Source organism: Macrotis lagotis, chromosome 3, assembly GCF_037893015.1.
Source record: "Macrotis lagotis isolate mMagLag1 chromosome 3, bilby.v1.9.chrom.fasta, whole genome shotgun sequence".
In the NCBI taxonomy this organism is placed as follows: domain Eukaryota; kingdom Metazoa; phylum Chordata; class Mammalia; order Peramelemorphia; family Peramelidae; genus Macrotis; species Macrotis lagotis.
The window spans coordinates 164,452,385-164,464,860 of record NC_133660.1 but is presented as its reverse complement, the minus strand read 5'-3'; the positions used below and the strand labels follow the sequence as shown (position 1 = coordinate 164,464,860).

The window sequence follows — 12,476 nt, the reverse complement described above, 5'->3', positions numbered from 1 at the left end:
TTCCCATGGCAGCAAGTAATTTGATATAAGCTGTACATGCACAGTCATGTACATAGTTTTATAACTCTGTGGGTATAATTCCCAGTTGCTCTCCAAAATGGTTGTATCAGTATACAGTTCCACCATCAGTGTCCAAGTTTTTATACATCCTTTTCAACGTTTGTTATTTCCCCCTTATGTCATTTTGGCCGATCTGGTAGTTATGAGATGATATCTCAAAATTGTTTATATTTTTCTAATCAATAATTAATTATATGATGTAAAAAGACCTAGATTTCTTCATCCAGAACTTCCTGTTCCACATCCTTTGACCATCATAGGAAAATGACTCATTTTTATTAATTTTAATAAAGTTCTCTATGTATTTGAATTTGAATCCTTTAATCTAAGAAACTGTTCATAAAATTTTTTCCCCCAGTTTTCTGTTTCTTTACAGTCCTGGCTATATTAGTTTTATTTATATGGAAACTTAAATTTAATGAAATCAAAACATACTTCACTATGTTCTTTCTCATTTATTTATAAATTTTTCTCTCATCCATAAGTCTTGTAAGGGAATATGTTCCATTTTTTTTTCTAATTTTCTTATGGTGTCTCCCTTTTTATTTAGGTCATAATATTCTTTTTGACCTTATCTTGGTACCACTTGACTTTTGATTGTCTTTTGGTGGAAGTTTTAAAAATTATCTGCAAGTTTTTTTGTTTGCTTGTTTATTTTTTTAAGACCCTGGTAGTTCTAAGTAAATTTGACTGCTCTAAAGAGTTCAAAAGTATCCTAAGTTCTGCTTGACTATATGATCCATTTCCCTAACACCATCGAATAAAAGAAGATTATATAATAAAGGATGGAGAACTTGTTATTAGTTTCCAGACAGCTATTTGCATGTGCATATATGTGGGCATTGACCATTTAACACACAGCTTTAAGTTTTGCATAGAGTTTTTTCAAATATCTCATTTATCCTGAAAACAACTTGAAGAGACAGGTACTTTTATTACCTCTTTTTATAATGAGGAGACTGAGGCAGACAGGTTAAGTGACTTGCCCAAAATCATATAGCTAGTAATTGCTTAAGGTAGTGTTTGAACTCAAATATTCCTGACTCCAGGAGTCCACATCTTTATCAACTGGGGTGGGGTGCTGGCTTGATAAGGCCAACTAGATCATTTTGCCTCAAAATTCAATAAATTTTGAAACTTTTTAGAGATGAATAAATTAAATATTTTACCAAATATAACAGGTGAATGATGTTATAAATATTCAAATGTCTTTGGCAGGAAAAAGTTTCCTTACTCATACTCCATGCCACATCACTTATCTTCCTTGATCATGGAGATAAAACAAAGTACTTTGGGAAAACTAAGACTAAAACTACATTACAAATTCAAAGATAGTGATCTACTTTGGTAGAGTGATTTTCTTTGCATAAAGAAGTGTTACTTGTTTAGTAATATTTTCAACTGCACAGATAGAAACATCGTTGGTGTTAATTTATAGTAATTATATGTAACTTAATTTTTTAAAAGAAGTCATCTGCGGTAGCTGGGTGGGTAGAACACTGGCCAAGGAGGCAGGTTCAAATACAGCCCCAGTCATTTACTAGTTGCGTGACTAAACCTAATTTTGCCTCCTTCCTGTCCTACTACCCCAGAAAGAGAATAAAAATAATGAGAATATTTGCAAGTGGATCAATAATGTGGAACATAGATTCATTGAGGATAGGAATTTATAGATTTATCTTAAGTACTTAGTACAGTTAGTCCCAGTGCTTAATAATGCATTTTGACTAATTTGTCCATTCATTTAGAGTCATTCTTGGATTCTGATTTTGTCTCTAGGATTTGAGACGCATTTCATTTCATTAATCTCAGGCCTCAATTTTCTCATCTGCAAAATGACAGAATTGGTCTAAATAAATAATCCTTGCTGACTTGACTTGTTTGTGGTATATGTGTATGTGCATTATTTGTATGCATTCTAATAATAGAGAATTATTGATTAAAAAAGGAATTTTAACCTGAATATTTTAAACTTGGTTCCAAAATTATTCCTTAACTCAACTTTATGCAATATTCAGTTATCTTTTTTCCTTTCTTTCTAGAATAAAACTTTAGTTATAGTTAATAGTTAAAAGATACAAATTGTATAGATATGTTCAAATATTCTTAATTCCTATAGGTTCTTTCGGAACGATCTGCTGCTGAAGTAGACAACAATTTTAGCAAACCACCTCCATTTTTCCCTCCAGGAGCTCCTCCTACTCATCTCCCACCTCCTCCCTTTCTTCCTCCTCCTCCAACTGTCAGCACTGCTCCACCTTTGATTCCCCCACCAGGTAAGTTATATACATAACTTATTTGAAAGGAAAAGCAATGTGAAATTGCTTCTTTTTATTTCTTCCAGGGAGAATATGAAATGTACCATTATTTCAATAGTGATTTCAGTAATGGTATAACATATGATGCATGTGAAATTGATTAGATGAAGACCTAAGTTTTTATTTTATATACATATATATAACATGCATACTTGTATACATGTTATGTGTTTGTATGTTTATGTAATATATAAGTTTCTCCATTTGTATATACATAATATTTTGGAAGGTTTGAGTGCTTAGCTGAGATTTATTCGGTTTAGGGGAGCCCCATGGTGTAGAACCTCACTACAGAGATTCATACTGGCAACTCATCTGTAACTTATTGAATTAAAGAGTTGCTTGGGCCATTGCAAGGTTGAATAACTTGGTTATTACAACAGCCGGTATATGTGAACAGGTGGACTTGAACCTTGGACTTCTGACATGAGGGCCAGCTTTCCCTTCATTATTTCATACTAATCCTTATGTATCCTTATGTACAAAGTTTCATGTTGCTTCATCACAGCAGTATTATTTGGTATAGTAAAAAAGAGAAAATGATGTAATTTGAAAATAAACTGTAATTGTAATCTTAAATTCAGCTGTGATTCTCCCCAAGGATATTTAATCCTATGTGTTCAAATGCTTATATAGCAAAAAAGACATATGTTTAAAGTTGTTTTAAAAAATTCTGTCAGGAAACATTTTTATAATCTTGAATAGGACAAAAAATTATATTCTGTTTAGAGAAGCCCTATAAAAATAGCAGTTGGGTTTGTTCTTTTTGTGTTCATACTCATTTACCTTGTGGGGCTTCTCCTTTATTAAACTCAACACAATTTAAAAAATAGAACAGCAAAAAGATGTACTATTTTTTTTTTATTGGGTTCAAGCTCACTCTTGATTATACTATTGGATATCAAGAATAACAAATCATTGAAATACACAAATAATTGAGCATTTATATTCCCATTCCAGTATATTCCACAACAAATTTTGATTAAAGCTACTAACAAGTAACAAGATGGATGAGATAAAGTTTTATTTTCTTAAGCCTCTTTTTCATTGTAAGGGAGGTGGTAATCCTTACTTAATTGTATGCTGCACTTCATATCATAAAAATAATGTTACTTGGTCTGCTGAAAACGTTATGGGTTGATGTTTTTTCTCATTTTATCAAACTTGGTGACCACCCATTTATTTCCCCTTGTTCTGTTGTAGGACAGCTAGCTAGGATCCTAAAATTCAGCATATAGAAATGACCCATATCTCTCCATAGCGCTACAATTCTGTTGGATGAGACTAGGTTTTTTTGTTTTGTTTTTAATGAAGAATTTAAAGAAACCGATGATTTAGAAGTTTTGAGAGAAACAGCTATGACAAAAGCAGGATCATTTTAGGGTTTTGACCATTGTGGCATGGCTTCCCTGATTATGGCTCTTGCTTCAGAATATGTTCTCAATGTTTAAGCTGTTGTTTCTTTCATTCATCCTTTCTGAAATCTCAGCAAAAACATCTTTGTGTACATCTCTCTTAAATGTGTAGATAATTTTGAAATTAGATGTAACTTCTAGTCATTTTTAAATTGGTTTGCATTGCCTTCCTTGTACACCTAGATAATAACAATTATACTGAAGATTGGTCATTTTAATTGGGGTATTAGGTAAAATGTTCTTTCCAAACAGCTGGCTTAAAGGGAACTTTGGAAGACTACTCATTCATCAGTTGGAGGCTACCTACACTAGAACTGCTAACCCATGATTTTGACCTATAATTATACAAAAAACTGATGAAATGACAAAAGGAAGATATGATGGCATGGCATATATAATCCATAAATTACTTTGTTAGTCTCTGGTCTATTTAACTTTATAATTTAACTAATTAGCTTTAAAGGTATTTTTTCAAATAATAGATATATTCATTAAAACATTTAATTGTGAATGTTCTTTATTTAAAGTGCCTAAATTGCCTATGAGAATAAAAGGTATAATATTTAAAGAGTATTGCCACTCTGCCATAGGGCTGTACCTTTGGGATTTTAGCCCACTGTTTGTCTCCCTTCACTATTAGTTGTTTATAAGAGAAAATGGGTGATGAGGTACAATCCACTCCTGAAAGAGAAGTGCTCATCCTGTCATTTTGCAATGCCTAGGGTCTCTGTAAGATAGAGAATGATTTTGTTTGCAAAAGCAGAAATGTTCTAAATATTGTGTACCTGGCAAAAGAAGAAATGTCCTAAATATTGTGTACCTAGCCTTCAGATCTGCTAGGGCCAATATCCTTCTATTTAATACAGATTTGATACTAGTTGACAGAAGTCAACTAATCTTGTTTCACAGTCTTTATATTGTCAACTTGAAATTGTGTGTTGTAGATTTTTTAAATTATAATCCCAAAACCTTAATTGTCATCCCCTTTCTGTACAATTAGTATTTTTATAAGTGAAGTAGTTTTAGTCTCACTCTATGCTTTACTGATATAACTGCAAAAATGTTTAAGTATAAATGTGTAGGTAGTTCACAATTATTAATAATTTTAGATTATCTGAACTACTAGATTTTGCTAGCATGAATAATTGAGAATTGACTATTTGTTTTTATATTTTATCTTAAGAACTGTAGCATTAGGTGACTCAAGTGAAATTGTTGACACTTCATCAAAAAATTCATTTGTCTTCTATATCTTTTGGGGTCTGTTATAAGGGGAGACAATATGTTAACCTGGAAAGTAGGCTGTGGAATCAGAGGAAGTGAGTTCATAATCTTAGCTCTACCTTGCTTTTTTTTTTTAACTTCAGGCAAGTTATTTAGTCTTTCTGGGCCTTAGTTTCCTCTATGTAAAATGAAGTGGACTAGGTGATTTTAAAGAACCCTTTCAATTCTCAATCTATATTACTAATAGTCTTTCAGAAATTAGAAGACCTGGTGACCTGCAGGTTGCAATTGAAATATTAAAAGATAGTACCATGTCTCTTTAAGAGATCCGAGCTTTTCTATATTCTTTGCTTTTATCACACACAGAAATAAAAATGTAATGCCTAGCATTGTTCAAGGATTAGTTTTACATTCTAGTTTTGCTTTTGTGGTCATTGGGACTATAATACACATATCAGGCAATGTTCAATAAAACTGAAGCAATGTATTTCATAAAATATGCTTTTTAAAATTACATAATCTATGGTTTGTGGGGATCTACAAATGATTGAATCATTACATAGACCGAAAAAAATGCTTCTTAATGTCTAAACACTTACATTTTACTATAATTACAATTATAGAAAGCTAGGTTAAATATTTGTTGTTCCCCAAGTTACATGCTCTGTGGAAGTTGGTTTTGATTAAATCCCTTAACAACTTTTTATTTTGTTTTTTAATTGACTTTTTTAAAGTAGAGTATTAAGGAAAAGGTATATATGATTGAGAAAATTAATTAGTTTTATGACAGGTTTTACTTATATGGTAAATAAAATTTGAAGTTAAAAATGTTTCGTGTCATGCTCAGTAAAAACCTTTCTACTTTATAATGTTTCTTTAAGTGATACTAGACTATATCATATTTAGAAAGTTGGTAATTATGATCCAGGGCAAGGACAGGAAAAAAAAATACTCCAGAATTCTGAATAGTTTGTCTTTTTAATTGTTGGCTCTTGATACTTTTGACTGTTTTTTTTTTAATGTCAATACCAGTTATGTTTGGTATAACATTCACTTTTGTATTGCCAAAATTAATACTTTTTAATGATTGTTATTTATTGTCATCATTTTATCTTGATTGTTCAAATGAGATTTAGGAAAAAAGAGGAACGGTGCAGATTAAATCATTACCAAGTTTTCTGATCTTTAGGAAGATTTGTATCACTGACTCACTAGGGCAAAAGTAGCAACCAGTTCTTGCATGTAGGAATGTTCTTTTGTTAAAGAAATATCACACCTGCTGTTTAAGATACTTTAATTTGGGGTGGCTAGGTGGCGCAGTGGGTAGAGCACTGGCCCTGGAGTCAGGAGTACCTGAGTTCAAATCCAACCTCAGACAACTTAATAGTTATCTAGCTGTGTGGCCTTGGGCAAGCTACTTAACCCCATTGCCTTGCAAAAACTTAAAAAAAAAAGATACTTTAATTTGAATTTGTTTTCTTCCCTTCAGTGGAATTGTTTTGCATTTGTGATATTCATAAAATTCATCTCTGGAAACATGGCACATATGCAAAATATGTTTTCAAGCAACTATATAATCATTTTCAGTCTTGTTTAACAGACTTACAACATGCTCTTGTTCAGAAAAGCCTACTTTAACATCATATGCTTCTAATATCTACAAGTAAAATCTAGGACTAGGGCTTTGGCACTCTTTAATTGTGCTACTATAAGCTTTCAAAACTGTTAGTAAAATGGAATCTGCCATCCACATGGCTCTCAATAGTAGAACCAAAAGTTCTATTTATACTTCATATTAACTGGTACTATTTGACAGAAAAAATGCAAGTATTAGATAACAATTCTAAGATCCCTTTTATAATGGATGCTCCTATGACATTTTCTTTTTTCATATTCTTCTTAGATTTTCTTCTGTGCCTTCTTAAGCAAACAGAAAGTAATATCTACGTTTTACCTGAGACTTTATTGTATTTCTTATGGAAAATTATTTTTGTTAGTTGTTTTAGTTGGCATATACTGGTAGTTGAAAATTATTTTAAAAAATTATAATTTCACTTGTTTAGATGTCTTCACTTGTTGCTTTTGAATCCTTTAGAATTTTTCCATGTAAGATTTCTCTTTTTTAATCTAGTCTAAAAGATTGAATTTCTCAGGGCCATAGGTGCCTTTATTTTCAAAATTTTATTACTTTTTTATCAGTGACCCTATTTTTATTTATATATATATCATATATAATATATATAGCATAATATATATGGATTATATATCTATCTTTTAGAAAGATATGAAGAAATATTAAAATGATATATAGAATGCAAGAAAGCATTTTTGATTATTTTATCCCTCAGCTAATTTTAGAAAAAAATAATTATAGGTTTTTGAGTCTTTAATTTGTGAGAATCTATAGATGTCCACTTTTATATAAAATTATTTTTTCATATTTGGGGGGACTACATTTGAAAAGAATGTAAAAGAACTATCAGTGTTAATTGCAAAGGAAGGCATCTAATTGCCTCGTTCTTAAAATTAATGCTGTAATTTTTTCTGATTGAGTTAATTTGGTTTTTCCCTACTTTTCTAAAAATGAAGACAACTGAAATGTTAATAGCTTATTTCATAGATTATAAAACAATGTCCTTTATTCTTCACTCTTAGATCTTTCTCTAATATAGATGTATGGTAGATGTGGCATGTGTGTGATATTTGAAAAATGCCATATTACTAGGTACAAAGAAAAGCATTTCCATTGGAAAGTGGTTTTTGCTGTTCAGATAAAGATGTTTATTATGATATGCAAAAATTTAATTAAAATTACTAATCTTGGCTTTTTATTTTCCGTAATTTTATTTGAAAATAATTACATTTCTGGACTTGAATAGCTATAAGGTCTTTTTTGAGACTATTTAGCTTTTTCCTCTTTCTTTTTTACTGTATGATTAGACTTAATTGCCAACCCTTGTAATAGTGCTCTTGAGTTTCAGAAATTGAAGGTATTGATGAATAAGGAAAATATCTTTTAATTTTATAATATAATTTATGAAATGCCCTGAATTTAATCAAGGGACTTAAAACCTTTAAAAATGTTACTAATTTTTGAAGTGTATCTTTCAGATTCACTTCTGGTTCATTTTGACCAAAGAATAAGGGCAAATATTGAGATTGAGAATATGATTCATTAGCATTCATGAAGTCTTCATTGTGTAAAGGACAATACTCTTTTGGGGGAGAATAAAAAAAAGTATAAGAACTTTGCCCCTTAAAAAGAATCTTAATTTTTTTTAATCCTCACTCCTAGACTGTGATTTCAACACGAATACCTTTTTTTTAGATTTTTGCAAGGCAAATGATTAATTGACTTGCCCAAGGCCACGCAGCTAGGTAATTATTAAGTGTCTGAGGTTGGATTTGAACTCAGGTACTCCGGACTCCAGGGCTGGTGCTCTATCTATTGCGCCACCTAGCTGCCCCTCAGCACAAATACTCTTAATCCTACTATTTGATTGACCCTTGTTATAATCAGTATATTCTTATAGGAATCAATGATGAATCAATGTGGATATTTTCTCCTTACCTTAGTTAAACTTTTCATAAGTTTCTGTGACCAAAAAAATAAATAAATAAATCACCAGGTAGCCATTGTTCTTTTAATGGCACTCTCCTACTTTACCTATTCCTACTCTCGGATAGCAAACATAATCTCCAACTCATACAGGAAGATTTTCTCATTTTGAGAAACCTTCAGGAATTTTTGATTTGTTAGCAGAACCTTAGAAAATCGACTTTCATATCATGTTGAATTATCTGAACAGGAATACCTTGTAAGATGTTTGGTGAACTTCTTAGGTTTAGTTTTATAAATTTACTTAAACTTGAAATTTTCATTCTCTATATTTTATTATAAAAATGTTAAGTAATCGTGGAATTTTACTATGCATATATATATTATACATATATATATATATATATATATATATATATATATATGAATCTTTTTCTTATTTACAAGTCTCTTGCTAGCAGTGCTGAGCTAGTAAAGAAACTCAAAACCTATAGTGTTCTAGTACTTGGATATTGTGTTTTGAGAGTTTTCAAAGTTAGTATAAATAAGTAAATTTTTTCTTTACCCTTTTAAGAGTTGAAGGATGCACATAAAATATTGATTGCCACTTGTCTAGTATGTAAAAGGGTTTCTAAAGTAACAAGATGCTCTAGTTAATCAATAGTCAAAAAAATTTATTTATTAAGTGCCTACTGTGTATCATATATTGGATTGCATTGGAAATATAAATAAGAAAAAGATAAAACAGAATTAGTCTACCCTAACTATAGACAGAATATGTCCCCTTTAATTCAACTTTTCTATTGGGTAATAAAACTTGAAGAAGCAAGATGAAAATTTCACAGAGTAAGGCAGGAATTTTTTCTTACTATGCCAGAATTTTCATAGCAATCATGACAACTTTTGCCATTTTCCTTTTCACTGTTTATGTATTGAATATTACTAATTCATAATATTACTCATTTGAATATTACTAATTCATCACACATGTATAAGTTTTTCTTATATACCACTTGAAGAGTACAATTATGTAGATTTCAAGATTTTTTGCTGGAAGATGTTTATTTTTAAATGCAGATCAGGAAATATATTTGATAGGTTGAAAGATAGTCACATCTGACATTCTTTTCCATCCCTTTCTGCTGGTTCTTTAATTTGAAGTTTTTTGAGAAAATTGACTTGTATAAATTAATTAGTATACCTTGACAATAGAACTGCCAGTTGGGAATAGAAGACAAAATATCAACATACAGTATTTTTACTTTTCAATTAGGATGCTCACGATCAGTTTTTCACTTAGAAGGCTCTAGCATGAAAAGAACTGTAGTGATTTTGGAAAGACCTATAGTCTAGCATGAGCCAGTGTGCTCTAGTGCAAGTGCCTTATCTTTTACTCATGTTTTTCTCCTCTGTGAAAGTGAGGGAGTTGAGAAAGATGGTCTCTAAGGTTTGTTTCAGTTTATTGCAGTAGGCTGCAGGGGTATCTGTGAAGTTCTGGGGCCACAAATGCATTTGTAGAAATCTTAGAAAATAGGAAAAGATCAGGAAATAATAAGTAGTTCATTTTCCCTAGAGAAGAGACTATGGGAAGAATGGATAATAAGGCTTTGAAGGTCGATTTTATCCAGATTTGTTAAGGAGTCTTTGATTGTCAAACTTACAATGGAGTTAGTTTTTGATTTAGGGTCTGTAATTGTATTAAAAAAATACATTTCATTAGATCTCTTCCTAATAATTACTGCCATTATTCCTCTGTTAATGAATATTTTTTATTTATAGTAAAAGTCATTAATAGAAATGTTAGCTGATTATAGCTTTTACTTCTTTCTTACTATATCTAATTAGATATGTTATATCATACTTTTTTTCCCCTGTTAGTTAACAGTGTTGTTAAGCAGGCGGCAACTGTTATCCATTTGTGAGTGACAAGTGTTTTGCTAGGCACCAGGAATACAAAGTCCAAAATGAAGCAGTCCCTGTTCTCAACGAATGACCTTTCTTTGGGAGAGACAGCATTTGTACACATATAAGTACATACAAAATAGATACGAGGCAGTGGGAAAGGGGAAAGGGGACTAGTAGTAACCCAAGAATAATCAGAGAATATGTCTTACAGTATTTCAGTTGAGCTTTGAAGAAGTTAGGAATTTGAAGAAGTTGGGTTGAATAGACTATGGGTTGAGATAAGAGTATTGCCTGTGAGGAATAGCAGTAAAACCAATTTGTCTAGTTTGAAGGGTACATAAAGTAAAGAATATGTAGTATAATTTGAAAAGGTTAAAGTCTAGAAAGTGCTTTCGTCGTATTATTTACCTGAAATCACTCAATAAATCAAACTTTTGTTTAATGATTCACCAACATTGGTTGACTGATTTGTTTTTGTGAAAACCATAGGCTTATATATAGCTATTAATTTCAAATTTGGGAAACAGAAGGAAGCCATTTCACCTGGAGCATGTAGGCTGGGGGCAGTAGTGCTATATTGGGGTGATTCAAAATAAGCCTATAAAGACTATTTTCAGATTATTATAGGCTTTAAATGCTAAGCTCATATTTTGTTTTTTATCCTGAGATTATCAAGCTATGCTGAAGGTTCTTAAAGCAGAGGGATGGTGAAACTTGAGTTTTAGGAATAGTGTTTTGATGAGTATGGGAAAATAGATTGAAGAGAAAAAAGACTAGAAGGTAGAAATCCATATTGACCTGTTAAGGTAGGGACTTTGTGAGTGTGAGAAGAAAACAGATGGAAAATAAATTTTCTAGGTTGGAATCAACAAGTCTTAGCAACTGATTAAAGATGCCATTCCAAGTTCGTAAAGCTTTGTGATTGGAAGGATCATGGTGACCTTAATAGAAAAAGAGAAATTTGAGGGGAGTGTGATTAAGAACACAATCTTTCTATTTTGAGTATGTCAAATTAAATGTTCCTTTTTTGTGAACATCAGCTGGAAATGCCCAGTAGGCAAGTAGTGAAGTAAAATTGGAGCTTAGGAAGACTGTGAGCTCTAGATCTGGAAGTCATCTGCAAAATAGGATAGTTGAACATAGATGGAATAGGAATCATTGAAACTTCTTAGGAAAGAGAGCAAGCAAGTACATAGTCAAATTTTTCCTTTAGAAACATTTCTGGGCAACTGTGTGGCATATGAATTGAAGAAGTGAGAAACTTAAGGAGGTCCAATTTGGAGGGTAGGGTCTTGTAAGGTTTTACAGACTTAAGGTAGTTAGGTGAATTAAGGTGTTACTGACTCTGTGAGTAGAGAGAAGGGAATGATGCATGCAAGATTATTTTGGGCAGTATCAACATAACTTGGCAACCTTGTTTGAGATGAGGAAATAATGGTAGATCACTCAGAAGTTTGAACCTGTGTAAAAAGATTGCTTTACTTGACAGAAGTTGTAAAATTTAGTAAGGGAGATGGTTTGAAGGGAAAGATAGAAGACACTGAGTTTGAAATTCCTATGAGACAACAATATGTAATAAGATGATGATATGAATCGATGTAAGGACTAGACTCAGGACAGAAATAGTCTGGATATCTAGACTTAGAGGAAAATTTTAAAGACTTGAACTATGGGAAATGGTGAACCTTCTATGAATAGGTTTACATAGTAGAAGACAACTTGGAAATGATTCCATGTTTTTACTGGAGATTGTTGTTTAAGAAAAACTTAAAGAGAATGTTTGAGAAAGAATTAGAAGTGAGACAAGACCATCAGATTTAGCTTTTTATTTTTTAAGGTTTTTGCAAGGCAATGGGGTTAAGTGACTTGCCCAAGGTCACACAGTTAGGCAATTAGTGTGTGAAGCCGGATTTGAACTCAGGTCCTCCTGACTCCAGGGCCAGTGCTCTATTCACTGTGCCACCTAGCTGCCCCCAGATTTAGTTTTAACAAATC

At 31.7% G+C, this 12,476-nt stretch overlaps 1 protein-coding gene across 9 annotated transcripts in view; it reads left to right on the top strand.

The window, feature by feature from the left end:
- FIP1L1 (factor interacting with PAPOLA and CPSF1) overlaps positions 1 to 12,476 on the top strand; it is a 100,561-nt gene that overhangs the window by 45,566 nt on the left and 42,519 nt on the right. For all 9 annotated transcript variants that reach the window (XM_074229427.1, XM_074229431.1, XM_074229433.1 and 6 more), the window contains one exon: positions 2,180 to 2,336. In XM_074229427.1, coding sequence (XP_074085528.1) covers positions 2,180 to 2,336 — 157 coding nt within the window. The remainder of the gene's footprint in view (positions 1 to 2,179; positions 2,337 to 12,476) is intronic.